This window comes from Aptenodytes forsteri, unplaced genomic scaffold, assembly GCF_000699145.1.
Source record: "Aptenodytes forsteri isolate BGI_AS27 unplaced genomic scaffold, ASM69914v1 Scaffold132, whole genome shotgun sequence".
Lineage (NCBI taxonomy): Eukaryota > Metazoa > Chordata > Aves > Sphenisciformes > Spheniscidae > Aptenodytes > Aptenodytes forsteri.
The window spans coordinates 2,079,446-2,103,535 of record NW_008795520.1 but is presented as its reverse complement, the minus strand read 5'-3'; the positions used below and the strand labels follow the sequence as shown (position 1 = coordinate 2,103,535).

At 38.1% G+C, this 24,090-nt stretch overlaps 1 protein-coding gene across 1 annotated transcript in view; it reads left to right on the top strand.

The window, feature by feature from the left end:
* Window positions 1–18,994, top strand: part of COG2 (component of oligomeric golgi complex 2) — a 61,521-nt gene extending 42,527 nt beyond the window's left edge. The window contains exons 11-19 of the mRNA XM_009281816.1: window positions 1,954–2,090; window positions 5,626–5,687; window positions 7,120–7,271; window positions 8,702–8,902; window positions 9,737–9,809; window positions 11,031–11,173; window positions 13,396–13,535; window positions 16,738–16,918; window positions 18,555–18,994. Of these exons, the coding sequence (XP_009280091.1) occupies window positions 1,954–2,090; window positions 5,626–5,687; window positions 7,120–7,271; window positions 8,702–8,902; window positions 9,737–9,809; window positions 11,031–11,173; window positions 13,396–13,535; window positions 16,738–16,918; window positions 18,555–18,656 (1,191 nt within the window). The 3' untranslated portion in view covers window positions 18,657–18,994. The remainder of the gene's footprint in view (window positions 1–1,953; window positions 2,091–5,625; window positions 5,688–7,119; window positions 7,272–8,701; window positions 8,903–9,736; window positions 9,810–11,030; window positions 11,174–13,395; window positions 13,536–16,737; window positions 16,919–18,554) is intronic.
* The last annotated feature ends 5,096 nt before the right edge of the window (window positions 18,995–24,090 follow it).

Below are 24,090 nucleotides of genomic sequence, written 5' to 3'. Positions count from 1 at the left end.
GCGTGTTGACCGCACCACTCAGCTTGGTGTCATCTGCAAACTTGCTGAGGGAGCACTCGATCCCACTGTCTATGATGTCATTGGTGAAGATATTGAACAGTACTGGTCCCAATACAGACCCCTGCGGGACACCACTCATCACCAGTCTCCATCTGGACGTGGAGCCGTTGACCACTACCCTCTGGATGCAACCATCCAACCGATTCCTCATCCACCAGTCCACCCATCAAATCCGTATCTCTCCAATTTAGAGAGAAGGATGTTGTGGGGGACCATGTCAAAGGCCTTACAGAAGTCCAGATAGATGACATCTTGTCGCTTTTCCCTTGTCCACTGGTGTAGTCACTCCATCATAGAAGGCCACTAGGTTAGTCAGGCAGGACTTGCCCTTGGTGAAGCCATGCTGGCTGTCTCGAATCACCTCCCAGTGCGTCCTGTGGTTGCAGGAGAGTTTCTGAGAGCAGAACCTATAAGCAGCAAATCAGGGGCTTCTCCTGAGAATGTTTTACAGCTTCTTAAGAGGCAAAATCACATCACTTAATGTGCTCTGGATTGTGGTAAAAGCCTTGCTGCTATAGCCCCTCTGCTGCTCTTACTGCAATGAAGTCAGAAGCACTGAGAGATTCAGTCAAGCTTATTTCATTAGTTCAGCAGTGGCTTAATGAGCATGTATGATAGGTTTTATGGCTGTTTTCTATTTTTTTAATAGAAGAAACTTGCACATAAGCCAAACCGTTTTTCATTGCAGAGAGATAAATTTTAACTGTAGCTGTATTTTGATTTTTAAATTGATTTTAAATTGATTTACATAACCTTGTGTTCTGTTAGCAAGGTCTGTTTGCGTGAAATAACATTTTTATGCACTGTTTTGCTTCTGTTTTTTGCTTAAGTGCTTGGCTTTCTGCTTTGTGTATGATTTAATTTATTTAACTGGTTAACGCCCTGAAAATAATGAATACTGTTGAGAGTAAGCCCACAGTACATTTGAGGATGAATGTAATTTCTCTTTGCTTGCAAGTGACTTAATACTATTTGTAAACATCTTATTAGAAGTATACACTGGATAAAGTTAGTTTATCTGAAATTGTTTAAAGTTCTTCTGCAAATACCAAATATTTGCAAAACATATTTTTAGGGAAACAGTTCTAGAAATTCCTATAATACAGGTCCTATATAACAGAAAAAATATCATGCTTTCATTCTCATGTGTGTTTGGTTATGTGTACTTCTGGGTTTTGCTCCTGATTATTTCTATTTGTTGTATCCCTTTATCTCCTGCAACTGACTCTGTTCTTAGTACCGTGCAGCACTGTTGTTCCACCCCAGTGATTCAGCTCAGAAATACTGATGCATCTCTCTGATCAATTCTGCTTGTTCAGGGTACTTGGACAATTTTATGCTTTTTAGAAGTGTCCTGCACTAGCTTTTCTTACCATAGAATAACACCTACTAGTTAATTGGTTTTGGTTTCACTGCAATCCAGAATTTTAGCCTTGTATGATTAGGTGATGGGGGCCAGTGTTAGCCCATTCTGAACCTCGAGCTTAACTGTAGTGTGATACAAGAGTTCTGAATAGGTGGTGGCCTTCCTTGCTTGCTGGGACCCTGCGCGTGATCAGAATGCTCATTCTCTTTCTGCAGAAGTACACTACTAGTATGGATTTTGTACGGAAATTTGAGCGACAATGTGGCTCCCAGGCCAGCGTGAAACGGTTAAGATCTCATCCTTCTTACCATAGCTTTAACAACAAATGGAATTTGCCTGTATATTGGTTTTGGTTTCACTGCAATCCAGAATTTTAGCCTTGTATGATTAGGTGATGGGGGCCAGTGTTAGCCCATTCTGAACCTCGAGCTTAACTGTAGTGTGATACAAGAGTTCTGAATAGGTGGTGGCCTTCCTTGCTTGCTGGGACCCTGGTGGTGATCAGAATGCTCATTCTCTTTCTGCAGAAGTACACTACTAGTATGGATTTTGTACGGTTTGAGCGACAATGTGGCTCCCAGGCCAGCGTGAAACGGTTAAGATCTCATCCTTCTTACCATAGCTTTAACAACAAATGGAATTTGCCTGTATATTTTCAAATAAGGTTAGTATGCATTTTTTTTGTTCTCTCTTTCAAAAGTAGAGTTCAGTCACAGCAAGATGATCTGGCTTAGGGTCAGATCTCACTGTTCAAAGTTTCACTTGTCAACAAATCATAGCAGAAGTCAAACTAAGAATTTGATTACTAAGTCAAGTAACTGGTTTATATATCTTTCAACAATCTAGCAAAATCACAGCCAGCTACTTTTCAATATGCAGTGTTGTTGTTACACCGAATTTGATATGCTACTCGTAAGACTTTCAGGAACAGATCTAGATAAATCTTGAAATCTTGTTTCAAATTCTTTTTCTCCAGTGTGCCTGGAACTAAGCTGTATGTTGAAGGATGCTACTTGTGCAAATCCAGAGGAATACTTACTATGAGGGAAGAAGTCTTTCTTCTTAGAAATACAGAAATAAAGGACTTGACAACTTTTCCAGATCTAGCCATTTCTGATATGCTTTTTGTCTCACAGGATGTACTGTGTAAAGTGCTGGGTCTTGTAGCATTGCCTTCCCAAAGATTGCCCTACTATTCTCTTTTCCTGAGGAGCTGAGTAATAAGTTTTAGCTTACTTTTCCAGCAGGTTTGATGTACCTGTCATATTACTTTTTACAGTCTTGCAGCTAGAAGAGAGCAGAGAGACCCAAGAAAGACCTGTTTTAATTCTAGTAATGCTAGAATTTTAATGAAAGGAACAAAATAGAATGTAAAACCGTATTTTTAGAAAGTGTCGTCTACACATCTGATTGTAGGGCCAGATAGCAAGCCTCCAGGCAAGAAAGAGAACTGTTGATGAAGTCTGCTATGACCTAAGTGTGCTGTGTGTGATCTCTCTTGGTCCAAAACCTTCTGAGAGTCTCTTATTCTAGTAATGCTAGAATTTTAATGAAAGGAACAAAATAGAATGTAAAACCGTATTTTTAGAAAGTGTCGTCTACACATCTGATTGTAGGGCCAGATAGCAAGCCTCCAGGCAAGAAAGAGAACTGTTGATGAAGTCTGCTATGACCTAAGTGTGCTGTGTGTGATCTCTCTTGGTCCAAAACCTTCTGAGAGTCTCTTAAAAAAAAAAAAAGGGGGGGGGGGGGGGGGGGGGGGGGGGGGGGGTGGTTGCGTGTGTAAAATTTCCAAAAAAAAGAGGGGAGAGAAATTGATGTTTATTTTTAACCTGGATCACCTTAGTGGCCCTTTTTATTGCATGATTCTATGGCAATAACAGTGCAACCATAGCCACATTCATACAGTTTCTTTAATCCAGGATAAATCTACATTGCTGCTGAAAAATGCCATCTAGGAATCTTATGAGCGCTGGAGCTAATGTAAGATATGTGACAGGAGCATGGGGCTGGGAGCAGGGTCTTAGTGTTTTGGTGGTTCGCTGTGTTTTGTAAAATGGTAGCCACAGCCTCTGACATCCTGGTTTGGTTTTTTGCTTGCACATCTGTTCCTGCATGTGTGTAGTGAACTGATACGAGAATCTGTTACCCTGGGCAAAAAAAGGCTGACGTTCAACTCCAATCAATTTCTCCAAACCACTTAACTGTACAAATATTGGTGCTGGCCAAGGGAAAGGGCAGGAGTACTCTCTACAGTAGCAGTGCTGAGTACACAGACTAAAAACGTCCATGGAACTGTAGCCATTATGAACCTTTTAACTGATGCATATCATTAATAGGTCTGTGAGTCTGCCCATTTTGTTTGAATGTGCAACTTTTCTAATAAGTGACCACTTGATCAAACTTTGATACTCTTGCTCATAAAATTGAAATGGAGCTCCAGCATATTCTTTCTGTTCAAAACTGATCTTTCCCATTAGGTATTTTTAGCTCTGATTAAAAAAAAAACTTTTTAAAAAGTCATTTTCCTTTAATCCAAGATTACTGTAAATCTAAATAGTGCACTATTTTGATAAATGGTTGGATAACAGCAGCTGATTCATCTTTCACCATATTATTCCTATATATTGGAATCATCTGATAACTTTTGGAAGTGCCCATGAATTCTTTAGTGCACAAATGTGAAAATAATGCAACATATTCATGATATATATCAGGGAAGCTTTTTCTTTGATGTATGTTAATATCCTTAAGTCATACAGGATTTTTATTGAAGTATTATCTCACACTATGGCATTTATAGTTAAGATTGCTGGGTTTTTTCTTTTCTCAATTACAGAAATTACCCAGAACAATCAGCCCTCACTAAAGCCTTTACAAATGATCCTTTCAGGGACAGATGGATGTACAGGCATTTCTTCTGTAGCAGTGCTGGCACAAATAGCCCCAATAACTCTTTCCCTTGCCATTCCTTCAATTATGTCAGTACAACTGATTGTGGAACTGTAGTGAACCCCACATTGGGGAAATTTTTTTCCTATGTTAGAAACATTCAGCAAAAACTATGTCATTGTTAAAAGTCTGATTCCATTCTCTAGTCCTTCTCACCATAAGACTTAAAGACACTGCTCTGTTGGTGGAAGTGGTGCATAGGCAGGAATGAGGTTTTGAAGCCATTTCACAAATATTTCTAAAATACTTTTAGTTACTAAATGTGCATCTAGTCCATTAGCAGTTTGAACAAGAAAAGCTAGGTGGGCCCCTGTTCTGATCTGGAAATGACAGTTAAGAGGCTTTAAGAGGAGCCCTACAGTTCATAATTAGTAAGTTTGATAGAAAGGCTTCTTAACAGAGTTACTATGATGCACATAAAAGCAAGAAAGAGGAAACCAATGACAGTAGAACTTTCTATAGGGGAGCTTAAAATGATAGCTTTGTTTCAGCATTTAGAGGGAAAACCTGGTTAAAGAAGAATTTTATGCAGCTCTTGCTTGACAATTTTTAGATGAGGGAAATGCTATGTTGCTTATCCAATATGCTTTAAATATGGAAAAGTATGAGAGGTTTTAATGTCAACTTTGCAGTTATACCTAAAAAAATTGGGGAGGTGGGATTTTTTTTTTTTTTTTTTTTCTTTTTTTTTTTTTTTTTACTTTTTTGAAGGGTGAATTTTTGAAAAAGGGGGTCAAGGCATCCTGTGAGGAACTATCGATTTTTATCAGGTACAGAATTGTTTGCAGAACCTTATGCCACTGTTCATTAACAAACATGTAGAAAGCTGAAGGCTCCAGTGTCACATGACATACCTGAAGGTTGGCTAAAGCAAGTATGAGGCAATGTGTTCACTTTTAGTTTAAAAACAGTAACAAAACAAAAAACTTCACTCCTCAAAAGAGCTGAGGAGTTGACACTCTGTGAGCTATCATTTTGATAGTGTTTGCAACCGTGACTTTAATAATTTCCCAGAGCATAAGCTTCATATCTGCCTGTGAAAAGTCAAAGGTTCTCTTTCAAGTGTTTGAATGTTGGTTTGGTTTATATCCCAATTTATGCTGGGCAAAAACAACCCCACATTTAAAATCTGTGTATATGCCTTGATAGCACGTTGAAATAATAGTGAAATAAACATTGAAAAAATGTTCAGGCATCAATTTAAGCAATTGTTGAATTGTAATATTCAAAACTTTTCTGTCTCTCAGATTCAGAGAAATAGCAGGGGCCTTAGAAGAAGCACTTTCAGATACACTAGAGGAAGCACCAGGTAAACTTCTATTGCAAAAAATAATTTCTCTGTTGTGAAGGAATCAGTGGTATGAGTAGCAGTGGTTACTGTCTGTCTATTGAGTATTTAGTAACATGCATCCCGTGGGTTCACATGAGCTTTCTGTTTTCTGATGGACTGATTAAACAGTAGAATACGTTTTTATAGAGAAGGCAATATGAAAGTACTGTTCAGTGATCACTTTACTTACTAAAAACACCCCTTTTGGCAGCAGCCATTAACATATTTGTTGGAACTAACCCTTCAGTGCAAGAAGAAACTAAATTGGCTTTTGGCATCCTCTAAGTGACAACCAAACGGCTATGCTGTGTTATTGGGGCATATTTTTCTTAATTGTATGTAAAAGCAAAAATGACTATCTGTTGGCAGCATTTAGGCTTGCTATGGTTTATGGTGTTGGTGTCTGCTCCAAAAACATACACTGATTTATGAGCAGATGAGGAGGTATGCACAGGAAGGGTTAGAGCAGAAGGGAAACCCTGGTATATTCATTAGAAGTATATTGTAATCAGAAAAACTTACTTCAGTTAACAGAGTAAATACTTGTGAAGAAGGCAGCTAAGAGCAACGTAAATATGTGTGTCTCTGCGTGTGTATATACACACGCGCGCTCTCTGAAGAGAGCAAGGAGAAAAAAATCCTTATGAAGACAAAATGCGTAAATCCTACCACTTCAAGGTGTTTGCCTGGAACTTGCAGACACATTCCTTAGCTCTCAAATGGTGTGCTATAAAATGTTAGTGCATGAACTGCTTTAAAAGTGTTTGGTTTAAGTATGGATATTCCTACTGTGTTTTAAATAAATATTTCTAGCAGATAGCTCAGATATGACTGTGACAGGAGCAGTATAGTGCTAAGGGAGTATTACTCTTATGGCTGGCAAGCATGTCTAATATAACTTCTTCATAAGACAGACAAAAATTATCCTGGAAATGTTATCTCCTTAAGTGGATTATTTGGCCAAGCTGCTCCTGCTTTTGTTGCAGGCAAATTCTCATTTATTGCTTTTGCCTGCACAGCTACAGCAAGGCTTAGTGGAATTTGAAATGTAAAGCAATGAGGAGCTAATATTTTAAGAGTTTTTTTCAGACAATGCTTAATAAATCCTCTTTGCTATCTTTGTGATTGTGTCTATTTGGAAGACTTTTTGTTTTTACTTTTTTTCACTGATCACTGATGTTACATCTTTTAAAAATGTGCTTAAGAACTTGTCTGATTGTTGATTGTGTCTATTTGGAAGACTTTTTTTTTTGACTTTTTAACACACCCCCCCCCCTTTTTTTTTAATTTCACGGAATGCAATTACAATGATGTTATATATTTTTAAAGTCGTTCAGGTAATGCAATTACACTGATGTTACATCTTTTAAAAATGTGCTTAAGAACTTGACCTTTGTCTGATTGTTTCTAGCTGGCAGCTCATACTGTCTTTTGGCCACTCACATGGTCTGGATGAGTCTTCTGAAGTGCTGGTCAGATCAAATGTTTTTACCGTTACTAGCACACCGTCTGTGGAAACTCAGTCTGCAAATTTTGGCACGCTACTCTGTGTTCATTGGTGAGGTAAGAGAACAGCATGCTTATGGTTTTGGTGATTGGGTATGTCCATCAATGAGACCTTTTGAAACAAAGTACGTGACCTCTTTTTAAGCGCTTTTTTCCTGAACTTAACGTTCTTTAACAAGAACACTTTCAACCAGTTCATGAGTTTGTTTTATAAAAAGTATCACTGCAAAATATGTTATTAACCATAAATATCAGTGCTGCTGTGGTATTGCTGTCTGATGGTTGCCGAGGCTGTACTTCCATGTATGCCTAAGGCTGCCTCTGCCACTGAAAGAAGTAGCCACAATCTTTTGGTTTTGTTCTGTTTGTGTAAGTGTTTACTCATTGACACAGTGAACAAGGTTGTGAAACTGAGCCAGATGAAAACTAACCCTGCAAAAAAAATAAAAAAAGGGGGCGAGTTAATCCAGATCAGTTGCTCAGTGTTGAGACTGTAAAACTGGAAGTTTCATGGGCAACTGACTCAACATCAATGATTCCCTGCTTCTGAGCAGGAGAGGTTGTGCTTTGCTCTTCTACTCCCTGCTCCCAGCCATACAAGTTTCCCCGTTTCTTGTGTCATAGAAAGACAGCGTGATAGAATAATTGGGATTTAAAGAGACTTCTGGAGGTCATCTGATCCAAATTCCTGCTCAAAACAGGGCCAGCTTAGATAAGGTTGTGCAGAGCCTTTTCAAGTTGAATTTTGAGTATATCCAAAGATGGCGATTTCATGCCTCTCTGGGAACCCTGGTCTAATGACTGACCACATTCTCCTCATATTTGATCAGAATTTCCCTTGCTACAGTCCATGTCCATTGTCTCTTACTCTGTCGCTGTACCTCAAGGAAAAGTCTGATTCCATCTTCTCTATACATGCCCCTTAGGTAGTTGAAGACAGCAGTAAGATCTCCCTTTATCCTTCTCTTAAGACTGAATGACTCAGTTCTCTCAGCTAAATTGGCTCATGAAATGTACTGATAAGTACCAGAGTTAAAGCAGAGTAGAGTGAAGCACGTGCCTGACAGCAGAAGACTTGAGGAGGTGGGAGAAAGGGGTGGTTTGACAGCAGTGAGTGGTTCTGACTTTTGTATTCCAGCATATGAAAATAAACTGTGTTTCTGTGAAGCAGATAACGATCAAATTTTTGGTCTTGCACATTCCTCCAGTGCAGTAGTTCATTTGAACACCACACAGGTGAAAATTGTTGTAGAACTGGACTGCCCTCTACTATAGTGACAAATTTGCTCCAAATCATCCAACTCCTTAGAGCACCAAAACCCATTTTAAAAATACCTTTTTTAACATAATTTAGGAATGCTAATATCCCTTGTAAGTGTGGCATTCTAATGCTGAGAATTTACAAATTCTTTATGTACTGTTTCTGTTTGTCCAACTTTAATTGCCTGCACTATTGCTAGGGTTCACATCTCAATTTGATGTTTCAGGTTTCTGTAAGGCCCATTTCCTGTGAGAATACGAAGGAAAGCAAAAAATTTGTGCCAGTTGGTAGAAAGGAATCTTCTGTAAGCCTCAACCCTGGTGAGGACCAAGGGCACGGGTCTTCTCCAGAAAGTCAGCCATTGCTTTCTATATCTAGTACTCAGTTGGTATGTGTCGCTGCAGATCTGGACAAACTCCAGGATCAGGTTTGTGCTTGTGACTTTACATACAAAAGAGTCTTCCTTGATCTATGTGCCAATATTGTTTGGCATCTTGTTAAGGACATTAAATTGTTTAAAATAATCTACCATAAAGCTGTTTTTTTATCTTAAATGCTAAAACTGCAGTAGTCTGATATAGAAAATGCTACCTGAAATAAATGGTCTACTCTATGCTTATTTGGAATGGCAGACTACAGACAAACCACTTCAGGTATTTAAACTCTTCTTGTCAGTAGCTGCTGGACTTAACCCTTAAAAGAATATGTTTGTGCTCATTTTTGGTGCAAAGCCTCGCTGTCCCAGAGTCTTACCTTTGCTAGTAAAATCTCTGTTGCAGCTTGGAGTGTGGTGCAATATTCAGCTTTAATATTATGTTCTCTTTTAAATGTTTACTGATTTTAGTCTTTGAGGTTAAAAAAAGGTTTTATCATCATGATTATACTTTACTAATGATCCAGAATCTTGAAAGGAGATGTATGGGATTAATCTTCTTTCAGTGAGGATGACTTCTGTGTATTTTTGGTCAATAAGGCTGAAATTCCTGTGATTTGTGAAGTTGTAAGTTGCATCTGGGTTGATAATATTTTGTTAATTCTAAATTATTTCCTCCAACAACAATAGTAAGGTAGGGGATTTAGTGCGTAGGCCTTAATTCCTGTGAATATTGTATTCTTCTAGTACTGGTTTCCCATAAATGCAGTAAAAAAATAGAAAAGATTGAAGGTGTCTTTTGATGCACTGGAAACTTACAGAATGTAGGAAGAGTAATTAAAATATGTTTATAACATGACTGTATCTCTTTTGGGTTTTTTTGTTCAGATTCTTGACATCTTAGAAATGATTAAACCAAAACTTGAAATGATTGGCTTCAAGAACGTATCTTGTATTGCAGGTAAAGCTGAGAGGCTGAATTCGGTCCCTTTCCCCTTTCTCCCAAATCCCCTCTGCCAACCAAACAAAATCAGCTTTTACACACAGATTCATTATTTACAATGAAAAATTTGAAAATACTAATGTGTTTATTACTTAATGAAGCTGCTTTAGGTTTAAATTGTTAAGTAGAAACTATCTTGAACCGACATGTTGAGTCTGGAAAACATTTGATTAAAATTGAGTCTGAAGTGCTTTGGTTTTTTTGGGGGGTGGGGTTTTTTCTTTTTTTTTCTTTTGGAAGTAACTTGCTATGGTCCAGTAATTAGGATGCTTTTCCAGGAAGTGGGGGACCTTAGACTAGAAGATTCATATCATATCTTTAAACGCCTACCTGTAAAGGAAATGGGGAAGAAGTAAAGAGAGGCTTTCCATTATCCAGCTGAAACTAAAATAATTTTCTAAAAAGATTTTTCTCTCTGGCCTGATGAATCATATAAGGAGAAGAGTTATCAAAGTTTCATAGTTAAATGCCTTAACTTCAGAGGACAGAAGCAATTAATTATTTTAGCCTCTTGTTTTCTGTTTGGTTTTTTTTTTATCTGATCATTCTGTATGTGAAACATGGAGTCTGATTTTAATTGAGTAATTAAAACCAGGCATGTAGTAGCTGGGTGAGTGAACTAGTCCCTGTCTTCAATTACAGCCAGAAGTTCTGTGCTGTGAATTCCACTTAAATCTCTAAATCAGGATTATTGGTGGATGTCCATGTCCATAAGAGAGGTAGGAGCCTGTGCACATCCCCCATTCAGTAGATGGTGTGGTGTCAATCACAGCTTTGAGTTGAGCATGTTTCAGTCACTCCACAGGGAATTTAGGTACTGTGAGAAAGAATTTCACAACCACAGTTTCCATGGTAGGTCATGGAAAGGCTTGACTCAGCCTTTTGAGTCAAGCTCCTTGCAACATAGGTAATACTGAAAAAACTGTGAACCTGGAGAATTTTACTTTACCCCTTTTTTTCTTTCCTTCCCTCCATCTGTTTTTCTGGCTGAGGAATGATTGACGTTACTAGAGATGTTTTGTAAATGGCTGGTGTGTATTTATTTAGTAAGCATCCTCTATTTGACACCAGCAGCCATCTAGGATAGTGAGTGAGATTGGGATGATGGGGGGGCTCACATAATTTATGTTGTGATTGGGCAGGTAGCTCAGTTTAAACTTTAGCATTTTAATTCAATAGGAGCCTTGGAAGACTCAAAGACTTCTTTATCAGCCTGCATGCCTACCTTGAATAACAGGATTATCCAGGATCTCAGTGAGTCCTCCTTTGCTTACCTGAAGAGTGCACTGGAAGTTCCAAGATTATATAGGAGAACCAATAAGGTCAGTGCTGGTTGCAGATGAAAAAATAAATCTCAGAAAGACCTGTGCTAAGAATGTTAACCAGGCAGTATGTTTATGAGTTCTTCAGGCCTGTCCATTATCTCCTTGACAGTCAAGGACCCTATTGAATACCTTGAGATAATTTAGTGATTTACTGTTTACCTCATTGAAAAGGAAAAAAAAAATACATATTTTCAAAATTTTAGGTAGGGTAACAATGATGAGGGCACAGGCCTGAGATAGAAGAAAGGGCAAGGAGTAGAACTGTTGATGTGCAAAAGAAAAAGGGTTAATGAGAACAAATGTGTTTCCCTCGTGTCATAGCATATACCGTAAGATGCAGTGCTGCTGAATGGCAGGCTTCTTTTGGAGGGATGACACTTCTGCCTGCTATGTCAAGAAACTTCCTCTCAGTGAGCTAGCTGCTTGGATTTGATTAAAGAAGTATCTTGCACAGAAGGAACAAGATGAGAATGGCTAAAAAGAGTAATTTGTTGAGAAACTAGTAAAAAGTAATGGTGAAATATGGTACCGAAAATGATTGTCTGATCTTGGCTTGTTCTACTACTGTAACTTGCCTTTGCCAGTCTGCACAGTCGTGTTGGTAGTTAGCTTGGTTATATTCAGGCAATAGAAAAAAAATTGAGTAACAGGGACCACAGACTACTACATCCTTGCCTAATTTGAACACAGAACGCAGGCTGAAATAGGCAAGGCCCATTGTTTGTGGGGTGTTTTAGGTTGGCGGTGGGGGGAGGGTTGCCTTGGCTCACCAAAATCAAAAACACTTTCCTGACTATCACGAAGAAACTGCGCTGCCACCAGCAGTGCTGTACTTTTTCAATGGCTAAATGGAAAAATTTAAAGCTATTAAGTCTACTTCTTTCAAGGATATTAAATATTCTTTGGATGGTAAACATTTAGGGTAAGCTGGAAGAGAAATTGTTCCTAAGGGAGTAGTTTATTACTTCAGTTTATTATTAGGGACGAAGAAACAACCTCAAGGCTAATAAATTAATCTATGTAGTGACTAGTTTGTTCTGTCTTTAACACAGAATATTTTTACTTAAAGTTAAGGAAAGAGTAGAAGAAAGTATGTAAGTCCAAGGAGGGTGAAAAACCCAACAACCCTACACTGCTTAGCTCAGTTGTCTGAAAGCAAACTCTGCATAACAATTTAGTGGACTGCCGTCATCTCTCAGTTGTCCATGGGATGTTTAAGCAGATGGTGGACTAACTGTGCCAAAACAAGGAACATAGGACCTATCCACCTTCAGTTCAGTCAAGTTGGTAGCTTGAGCTCTGTACTCCCATGAGTGTGACTGCATTGCTCTCTTGGCCATCAGTCTTAACTGGCTTTATGTGGTACAAAGCCTGAACTGATAAACAGGAGCGAGACGACTTGAGTAGAGAAAGTACATTATTACAGTCACATTAAGTTCTGGCAACTTTATTTTTACTATGTTCTAATACTTTGGTTTTTCAGCAGAATTCAGAATTTGGCATGAGGATAGTCTTTGCAGGAATTGGATGTGCAAAGACTCTTTTGCTTGGCCAAATTCTAAGGTTTGGAACTCTAAGAGGTTAATGAGGTATTTCAGGTGTCAGGGATTTTGTCTACCCTGGATATGTTCTGTTGCTTTGCAGCACATGAGGTTCGCCAAAGCTATGTGTGGATCATCCCTGGAGAGATGAAGCATTCTGCAACCAAAACTAGCTGAGAAGGAGATAGTGAGGGGATATTAGTTATCCCAAAAGCATTATTCTGGAAAATATACTGAGGGAGCAGGATGGTATAAGAACAGAAGGAACAATGTCTTCAGTTTAGTGAAGTATATTATGAAATAGTAGGTATTTTAACAAAGATATAATAGGCTGTTGTGGACACTGAGTCTGCTCAGCTTTCTCTGAAATCAGCGTGAGCAGAAAGTGCAATCAGGATCATGCCTTGATAATAGGAGTGGCATCTCTCAAAAATCTTCAGTCATTTTGAACTTTGTTTTATATTATATCACATTGTATAACACTACTGAATGATTTTGTGATGGTGTCTTTCCTATGTATGATGACCTCTTCATTGATATGTCGTGAATGGAGTATGTATCTATTTGCTTAGGTACAGGCGTAGCATTTTATATGTGTGCTATCATTTGGTGTTGATGCTTTCAGTAAGTAAATTACTGGTTCTTTTTCCCCACCTTGTTTCTCTTGTCATCTACCAGGAGGTGCCAACTAAAGCTTCACCTTATGTTGACAGTGCTCTTAAGCCCTTCTACCGACTGCAGAATGAATACAAAGATATATTGAAGCAGCCCATGATTCATCAATGGTTGGAAAGTGCCCTCTCTGAAAGTACACAGAAGTAAGAGAACCATACAGAACATTCTTTGCATTAATTAAAAATTCCAGTGCCCGTTAACACAGCTGTAGAGAAAACAAGAATATACCCCTCTTTTGGCAGGGTATTTCTTCAGATTTACTCTGGTGTTGTGTATTCACAGAGGAAAAGCAGGGCAGGGAATCCAGAGACCTGACTTCTGCTCAGATCTGTGCGAACCGTGGCATTGTGGATAGGGCATTTGAAAAATTGTTTAGCTCTAGTGATGCAGCAGTGAACTATAAACTTGCATTTTGTCTCAGAATTGACGTAAGACCTTAACCTCGTGTTATTTTCAGTGAACAGTGGTCGAATTTTCAAGAAACTTGAGTTCTATTTTCCTTTCACTTTTTTAATGTATGTAATGATTATCTAACTTTTTAGTGGTTCAAAAAAAAAATCCTACCGTTTGATTTTTTTTAGCTCTTGAAGAGCTAACTGTTCACAGTTTAATAAGGCAGTCATAAAGCAATGCTTTCTTTAATAGATCTTCTGTTTCCTAGTTAGCATCTTGAGGACTTCTTGAGCATGAATAGCCATCTGCATTAAGTTCCTTAATGGATTTTGTTTCTGTCTGTTTGTCTAGCTGTATTTTAAATTCATACTGCTGTGGGATGTTGCGTTCTGTGAGTTCAACCAGTTAAACTGTGTAACATGAGAAAGGAATACTCACTTTTGTTTGGAAGTTCTGCCAGATAATTTCACGGGATACCCGCTACTTCTTGCATTATGGACGATTTATTCCTTGTCTCAGCTGTAATTTTATATATCTCTGTAATCTTGCTTCAGGCTAAAGAGTCCCTTTAGCCTATTTTGATGTTTCCTCTTCCCATCTTTATAGCTGTTGTTTGTTTTTCTTTGTCCTTTCTGGTCATAGGTGGGATGATCAGAAGAGTCCATACAGGTTAAAGTGTGATGCTGGTGATTTCTGTCTGTCCTTACATGGTTTTCGTAATAATTTTTAGCATATTGTCTTGTCTGTTGACTGCTGCTGAACACTGGATTGATGTTTTCTGAAAATTAGCCACATAATACTGAGGCTTTAAATTGTATTCAGAACGTGAGTTCTTTCCTGCCCTTCGCCTCCTTATCCCTCCCTGCTGCTCCACTTCTGGCACCTCTCAGGTACTTATTAATGCCCAACGCATCTGCAGCACTTTGCAGTGACTTTTTTGGTTATTCAGAATAAACTTATAATTTAAGACAGTTTTGACACTCAAATATTCACTAACTGTCTTTAAAATTATTCTTACGTATTTTGGACAGGGCTAAGCATGGATTGGTCTGGATTCCACTGGTCACTTCCATTTTGCACAAAAAACCTGCTTATTCAAGCTTGGTGTCTCTTCCTTTATCCAGTAATTAGTCCATAAAAAGAAGCTTACTCTTAACCCATAGCAGTTATGTTTGTTTAAGTAACATTGCTGAAGGACTCCAAAGATTTCTGGAATATCAGGTCCCATGCTTGTAGAGCTAAAATATCTTCGAGTGAATTCTTGTCTGTCTTTCTATCTACCTCTCTGTGTCTACTAAGCCTTGCTTTTAGAGCTTCAGTAAATCTGGTGACACCACACAACGTAAGTAGCTGTTCTGTAGTTCCTTGGATCCATCCAGAGGGTTTTTTTCCCCAAAAAAGCAGTTCCTCACTTTCCGTGTCAGTGTTACCAAAATCGACTTAAGTGCTAGGTTAAACACAGTGGTAGTGGTTAAACACGGGGGTAAGTTTGGCAGGTTCATTTGTTAATTCCTTAGATCTTTCTGTTGAATTCTGTTTTCATGATTTGTTGTTACTATTTTTATCAGTTTGGTTTTTTATCCTCGCTGAACAAGAGAAGAGACAAAGAAACTGAATTTCTTAAATGGAGTAATCTTGTAGTTTCTTCATTGAGAATGCAGAGACAAGTAATTCATTTAATTTCCTGCTGTGACAGTATCTTCTTTCATCCAAATGAGAAAAACAGAAAAGGGCATAAACTCTGGTTAAAAATCACTGAGGACTAAACTTGCTTAATGGCAGATGAACTTCGAAGTACAGCAGAAGAAGGAAGTCTTCACAATTGAGTGGGACTGGGAAATACCAAGATAGGAAAAGAGACCACGGTTGACTCCTATTGGTATATTTTACTTCTTGTAGAATGCTATCTTGAAACAGTTTCCATGGCACTGGCAAGCACTTTTTCTTTAACCATTCCTATCTAATTATCTCTTAAAAAAGCTTGCCTGCTTTCTGTTGCCTCCCTGTTTAAAAGTAAGCATCGGGAGGATTCTTTCAGCTTTCTTAGTTCTTACAGTAACAGTTTGATCGCTGTCATAGAGGGGCTCTTTGAAAGTTACAGATTTCAGCAAATGATTAGAACATAGCTCAATCTGGTCACTTCTCTTATGGATCCTCTAATTTCCCAGTGTTGCTCTATTTTCTCCTCTTAGCTATTGTTAACAACTTGCTGTCCTGGGCATCTGTTAGTTAATTTATATGATATTATGCCCTTCCCATTTAGGCATGGGATTTCAGTCCATAAGGCTTTTTGAAATTTTGTTGATTTGATTATCTTGTTTGATTCTATGCTTTCTTTAATGTGGATCCCAGTATGTGGGAAGCGATGTTTTATTCCATCTATACCATTTCTAACTTGGCATTAGTGTTCCTCTGACTCTTCCTGCCAACTGGCTGAGAGTCCTGTTTAGATCAGTTTCTTCATTTTAGAAATAGGCATTTCTGACTAGTATGCACTTCCATGCTCTCATATACATGTAAACTTCTAGAACTTGTCTAAAACTAGGTATTTTTTGGTCTGTCAGGCTGTTATTCTTGTCCTGTTTGTAAAAGGAATTTTACTTAGCGCTCTATTGGTTGTAAATAGAGGCTGATTCAGACTGTTTGAAATTGAGCAATTGCATTCCTTGGTCTCTATTGAGTTCAAACATCTTGAGCAGGTCAAAAATGTTGTGATGAGAAGGAGGCTTCAACACTGAATAGTAATCTTCAGATTGACCTCTAGAACTAATGATGGAAATACCGATTAATTGATAATGATGGAAATATAAGTAGCTTCCTCACAAGGAAAATCATTCCTCCCAGCATTGTTCAGCATTTTTCCGAGGCCCAGTGATGTACTGATGTGTATAAAGTAGGCTTTTCTGTAGAAGTGTAATTTTTTTTCTTTCGCATTAATCTTCCTTAATTTAGGTATTATGAAACTGTGTCTGATGTGCTAAGTTCTGTTAAGAAAATGGAAGAGAGCCTAAAAAGGTTGAAGCAAGCCAGAAGAACTGCAGCTTCAAACCCTGTTGGTACAAATGGGGGCATGAGTGATGATAACAAAATCCGACTGCAGCTGGCCCTAGACGTTGAGTATTTTGGAGAACAAGTAAGTTATGAGAAACAAGTTTGTTTACTATTATTACTGGGTTTGGATGGAGTGAAATAGAGGAGGAAAGAGAAGCCTGACTTAGTTTTTTGGTCTTGAAACCTTTGTCGGTGTGATTTTGGTTTTGGGGGTTTTTGCTTTGTTTTTTCACATCTGTATAATGGAGGTGACTTGAGACCTTGGTGATTGTAGATACCACTTGAGCAATGCGTGCTTTCCTGTCCTTTCTTATACAAATGCAAAGCTTGTATTTCTTACTATTCAAAATTCAAGTACTGCTTAGTGCTTAGAAGCACAAAGAAGAAACACTGTGTGGACAGATCAGAGGGCAAGGACCTTCCTTAGCTCTGATAGCAACATCTTTATGGCCCTGCTTTTGTTTGCCTTCTCTTTGGGTATTTCTGGCCTTGACTTACTGCACAGTCAAGGGTCTATTCCCAAGAGCTTTGAAGATGTTAGCCTTATTTGTTGTGCTGCATAACTGTAAGTTCCTTTCAGTGCCAAATATGAAACCTTAAATAACAAAACAAAAAAAAGAAGAAAATATTCCAGGAAATGTGTGCAGTAGCTCCATCAAATTGTATAAGCGTATTGTTTTGTACTAATTTATTTCTGAAAATTATATATAGAAATAAACAAACTTCCAAGTGCGAGTCCATATCATTAGCTGCCAAGCAGTTGTCATCGGTCTTGTTTATGAACAGATGCTGTTGATGCATTATAACAGGTAGATAAAGTCTGCCTGTGTGTGAGCAGATGCTTTTCTTATATCTGAGAATTACTACAAAGGAAGAAGATTTGGGTGGAAGTATGGAAATCTTACTAACAAGAACTATTATTTGGCAGTTTTTGGCTGGGGTTGGGCTTTTGTTCTTTCATTCCTCTTATGTGCACTAACATCACTGCAATGTGAATTTAAGCTGAACTGGGACAGATTATTCATAATCATTTAGGAGCTGTTTTGGTACAAGTGAACATTACAAAGTTCCAGCAGCAAACACCTTTTCAGAATAATTTCATTATGGTTTTATTTAGATCGATATTTTTCTTTTTCAGTGCACTCTTCGTTTTCTCATGGCCATATTTTTCTAATTGTCAGAGCGATAGATTTCCTGGGTAAGAAATGACTCGTAGCAACCTCTCTATTTGTAGAGTTGTTTTCATCCCCCAGGAAGTTCGAGGCTAGAACCATAGGCTCTTGCAGCCTATTGAAATGCTTTCATCATCATGCTGTTGGCTGTTCTTGGATATATTCATGTTTATCTTTAAAGTTTTGTCCAGAAACCTCATTTGGGGTTTGAAAAAATTTCAGTTGAAATCAATGCATTAAAAACAAACTTGCAGCCAAGTTTCTCTTTCTAACCATTTTCATTGGAAAACTTCCAACGGGTTTTAGTTACAAGTTGCCTAGAAGATTGTTAAATGTTTCCCTGCAAGACACTACATTAACTGGAAAGACTTAACTGAGCAAAGTTGGCTACAATTTTTTTCATAGTGTGCACTATATGCAGTTGCGGTTTTCTTGCCGCACGTCGATGCAGGACAAAACATATGCTTTGCTAAATGTTTTAAGTAGAATAATTAGTGAGCTTTTGATGTTTCAAAGAAAACTAATGTTTTTTCTGTGTCTTTTTAGATACAAAAGATGGGAGTGGAAACAAGCAGCATAAAAAGCTTTTCAGCCCTTACAGAGCTGGTTCTAACTGCCAAGGATCAGGCTACAGCAGAACAATCCTAGATATTTTTGAAAGCATGTGATTGAAGATAAACAATGTCCCTAGAAGAAAGAGAGAGAATTTAACTCTTCTTTATTTTACCAAATAAGTAGCAATGAAGTGCTTCCTAATGTATCTTGAGCAACAAATCGGTGCATCTTCTGTCAAGGTAGCCTTGTTTCACCAAAAGACTGAGAATTTACCATGGTTTTCCATTATATGGAAAGCAGTCAAAAGTTCTAAACTTTCTACTATAGAATAAAAGTGGAAGAAAATGTTTTTTTATTTTTGTTGTACATCTTAAAATGTAGAAGGATGAACTTATATGATGAAAATAATATGTAATAAATTGTCTTCCTAACTTTTGATGTCCCATAAGTTTTTGAATCAAATGTATTCATTGATGGCTGTCAAAAGCTTTCAAAGGGACTTCATTCCAGCTCTTCTGGAATAAAGAAGGTGCTCACAGGAATAGGAATCTGCTGTTTCTTGTTACTGCATTGCACTTACCTGCTTTCCCTCACCATGGGATATGGTTAGCTCTTGTTTGGGTTTTGAGTGTTTTCACTTTACTGATTTGTTTTTTTTCATGGACCTTGTTGGTGAGAAGTGCTGCATAAAAAAAAAAACTCTTAAAGTACTTTAAATTTAAAAAATAATTTCTAGTATCAGTATCTAACTTACTGGCTGGTACATTCAGGCTACCTGTTTTCCTTCAAACTAAAACTTGATTCACTAAGCTAGAATTTATTCAGAGTTGGCATATTTCTGATTTGTATTATATTGTCTGTTAGAATTCCGGGGAATATTTTGCCTGAATACATGTAGAATTCTTGTAACTTCAAACCTAGTTGCTTCAGTACAAGGTGCATCTTTATATAGCAGGAAATTTGAAAGTGTTATTAGGGTTTTAAATGGTAGAAGGATTAACAAAGAGCTCTCTTGAACCTAGAGTGATTTGCCTATTGACACTTCTCTTTTATATGTGAGGGACAGGTAACACAGTCTGGGGACAGTAGAAGGTGAATTTGAGGCTTTCAAATGCTTTTCAAATGCTCCCTGTGTGAGCGCAGGAAGGTTTTATCTCTGGTTTTGTGGTTTTTGGTTTTTTTACCCTGTGAAAATTTAACACTGGAATTCTAGTTCATGTTTATGAATTAAAAATACCCATTTCTTCCTAAAGTATTTAGAGAGCTTGGGTCTTAATGGGGGAGCTGAAGATGATGCAAATCTTCCAACCACTGAGAGAGATGGAGTTTGTAGCGCATGGCTGTTATGTAGCATTGAAGTTGTAGTGAGCAAACCTTTCACAGCATTAAGGCTTTTATTTCTCACTGTTGGAGAATTGACCATATTTTAGTTGAGAAGACACAACTATGTGATCACTGTGCTTTTGAAGCGATTAGGATAGGTGATTATTATGACTTTTCTAAAATCAATTTTATAAAGGGGTGCAGTGGGGAAAGTACTGCTGCTTAAAATTATGTTGGTTCTTCTTGGATTCAATCTGAGTAATGGAGAGCAGGATTTGGCTCTTCTAGTTTGCTTAGCATCTCTCTGTTCAAGGCAACATATACAATTGAGAGAGCATCCAAATTTATTGCTGAAGAAAGAAACAGCAAAGTGAACCAACTTGCTGGATGTCAGATCTGTTTGTCTCATTCAGTGACGCGGAGATCCTCAGCCAGCCAAGGGCTTAGCTACACACTGCCGAATGAACGTAACTCTTACTGCTTACGAACAAGAAGTTTGTTGTCTGTATTACATCTTTCCAGGCTTCTAATTGATGAACCTAGAAAGCTTGGTCTCCCTGCACCTCTTCGTTTGCTTTTATTAAGAGTCAGGAGTAGAAATGTCTTGCTACCACTAGCTACTGTTGTTTTCAACGATGTTTTCTTATTTTAAAATGAATGTGTAAGTTGTAGTCTGAGACTGAGATTGTAGTATTGTAAATGCATTGTGCAGCTTCTTCTTTTGGAAGGTGTGTGTATCTATAAATTTTAATTTCTATAACAGCTGTCACAAAAGTAGCAGATTCTGGGATCTGTGCATGCTAGTGATTGAAGATAGAACAGCTTTGTATCCTCCAAAATGAGGGAAAAGGATGCGATCTGTGTACCAAACCAAAAAGGCGTAAAAAGGTTACTTGCCCTTTTGTTGCACGTGATTTCCCACATCTTCCTGCAATAACACCGCTTCCTACTTGTCATCATCAGCTTGCTGAGTGTACAGGCTGAATTCTGTTCTTTTCCATTGAAGACCAGCTTTAATTTCAGGGCAGGAAATAACATTGTGTAGCAAATCAAAATTATTGAATGGTCCTATGATTGCTGTAAATGTCTACATCACTGGTTTTATGTCAGTTCCCCATCTTTTATTTTTGTTCACTTGAATAGCATTTAATTTTCTTTCAGTGGAATACGACATAAGTTAAAAATTTCTGTGATAGCCTTGTTGGAAGAAAGAAGAGGTGTGAATTGGCTTTGTCTTTGGTAAAATGAATTCTAGCATTTTCAGATACTGTGGACCAGTCAGGAGGAGAGGATCTACCATGTAAGTGTGTTCTGATAGAGATGTCTTCTGCTACTAATCCTCTTTCTTCTATTCCTCAGATTTTTTTTTTTTTAAGTGCAGTTCACTTCATGACAGTAATGCAGATTTTGTGCCTTTTTCTTCCCTTCTAGGACTTCCAGAAAACTTGCTATGCCTTTCAAAGTCTGGAAGGAATTTAGCTGGAAGAGGTTTTGTGTAATAGCATTGAGGAGGGAAAGAGTGGTGGCATGTTTTCCTCTAAAATGGTAATTGGATTCTTAAGTTTGTGGATTATACCAGAAGTGGACCAGACTGTTTTAACCATATCACCTAAAGATAACTGGCAATATGTATATTTGGCTGGGCCACTCAATATTGAGGAATGTTTACTCTCCTTTTTCTATCAGCAGATGTATTTTCATGCTTGAACTGAGGGGATGAGGAAGCAAGCTGCCTAGATTTTTTTTTTTTAAGCTTATCAGCATAATTGTCAGCTATGCTCAGGGATAAACTATGTTGTTTTGATGAAACTTAAAAAGCCTGTCTTTGTCTTTGTTTTCTTTCTCCAAATCTCCATCTGTTAGAGCATGATTTTAAGTGCTTCATTCACTAGACAGTTGAGCTGTAGACTGCAGCTGAGAGCTCAGCGTGTGGATGATGCTTAGGATGCTTGGAATGTGCATCATTGTGTGCCTGGCAGAGCGATTTGGTGGAACTGGAAGAGAGTGAAGAGTATAAAATGGCATAAAAAATTTTAGATGTAAAATTGATGTCAGAAACAAGTCTTGGGAGAGTATATATTATTGGGGAAGCGGAGAGATTTAGTTGGGGTTTTTTTGGGTGGGTGGGTTGGCTGGTTTGTTTTTTGTGGTTTTTTACCATTTGAATATCTAGGAGACTGGGTACATGTACAGATAGCGCATATCTTTCTGGTACTGTAGCACTTGCTCCAACACCTCCCTCTTCCCAGTCCTTGCTCTGGCCAGTATACTTTTAGTTCCCTGTCTCGGCCCTTTCTTCCTTCCTTTTCTTTTCCAGGGTGTCAGTGGAGAAGTGCTCTCCACCACAGAGTTTCTTTTCTGAAAAGTGTTTGGTTTTGTGGGTGGTGGGTTTTGTTTGTTTTTCTGTCTGTAACCACTGGAGAAGATATGGAGTCTTCCAACAGCATTGCAGCCCCCGCCTGTGAATAATGGCATTTTGTCCCAGAACTTACTGGCAGCGTGGCCAGGGGCTCCCTTTCGTTATCCTCCATCTTCACCGTAGAAATGGAACATTTTGTGGTCTGAAATTTTATTTGTGGCTGATGTTACCTTCTGACTTTAATGAGTAAATGGGATAACTTTTAAATTAGTATGAACACTTGGAAGCTGCCTCTTTCATGCTTACAGCTGTATCACTGGCTGTATTGCATGATAATTTGCAACTTACTGTCTTAACAGAAATCTGACTTGGAGCAAATTTCAGAAGCCAGAACAAGGGATGTAGTTATGGACATAAACCCAACTGAACTGTGGCAAAGCAACTTGGAAGTGGTTTTATTTGCATCTTTCCGTCTCTGCATATTTATAGTTAATTGCTTCTGTGTATAGTACAAATACAGTATTTAGATGTTAGAGCATCTGGAATACATACAGTATAATCGGATAAATACGTGGATGCTATATCATAGCACTTGAAATCCTACCATTCTGGGGAGTGAGTTGTGTTATTTATTAGTCTTTTCCATTAAGCTAGAAGGATCTGTCATGTATCTACATCACCGATAGCAAGCCACTGGCATTAGTGGGTTTGGATTAGATAGACATTTGGGCCACTGTGGATGACAATGATCTACCGTGTTCTGTAGGATACATCCGGCGTCATATACCAAAGAGGTTTGCAGTTATTTTCTAAACGCCATCAGTGCTAAAGACAAATCTAGAGATGAGAGGTCGAAATCCTTGTTCCACTGAGAGGCTTTCTGTAGTACCAAGATTACACTCCCAGTTCCTCACTTCCTAATTCAAGAGTCGTCTAATAATCTGTTGTTCCAGTTTAATGTTTCAAACCTTTATGGCTCTGTTAAGAGTTGGATTGGACCACTGAAACCTTTTTATTCATGTGTAGCAGCACATCCACCATTTATACTAGTATCGATTATTGACATTAATACTATTTTTTAAGAACATATGGTTTGGATATGTTAAAGTTTACAGATCTGAGCTCTAACCAGTAATGTTCTCTTTCACTATGAGGCTGTAATAAATGCCTCTCAGGTTAGAAAGTAATCCAAGGAATGGAATTGTATTGGAATAGTAGGCCTTTTTTTTTTCTAAAAAAATCCGAGTTAATTCTGTCAGGCTATGAGAATTTATCCATCACAGTTCATTAATGCTACCAAACCCTATTTTTAGTTTTTCCATAGAGTTAAGAAATGAACGTATCCATCTGGGCTGCAGAAAGAAGAAACTTCCTCTAAATGTGTTTTTGCTTCCAAGGCAAAAAATCTTGTCACAGTGGGACAAGTGAAACCTGCCCATGCTGTTGGTAGCATTTTAGAGGAAAATGTTGCTGATGAAGCTAGAAATCTCTGTGGATAACTGTAAAACCTTCATCGTAATGTAAAAGGGGGTCTCTTGCAAAACGGACCAAACTAAAAATTAAAAAGTGACCTCTTCAGGATTGAAGAGGTCCATTTCTATACCTTTCTATAGTAAATGCTGCTTGTGCTTATAAAACTGTTTTTTTAAGTCAATGCCCTGCTGGCTGCTACTTTGTCCCCTCTGCATCAAAAAAGGGAGCTGGGAGCAGAAGGGAGAGAAAAGTGGGAATAAGGAAAGAAGAGAAGCTGGAGGAAGAGTTTGAGTCACCTCACGTGAAACAGATGAACAAGGATGAAATGTTGCAATGTTTTAGCTTTCAAAAAGCTGTATTTCAAACACTGCC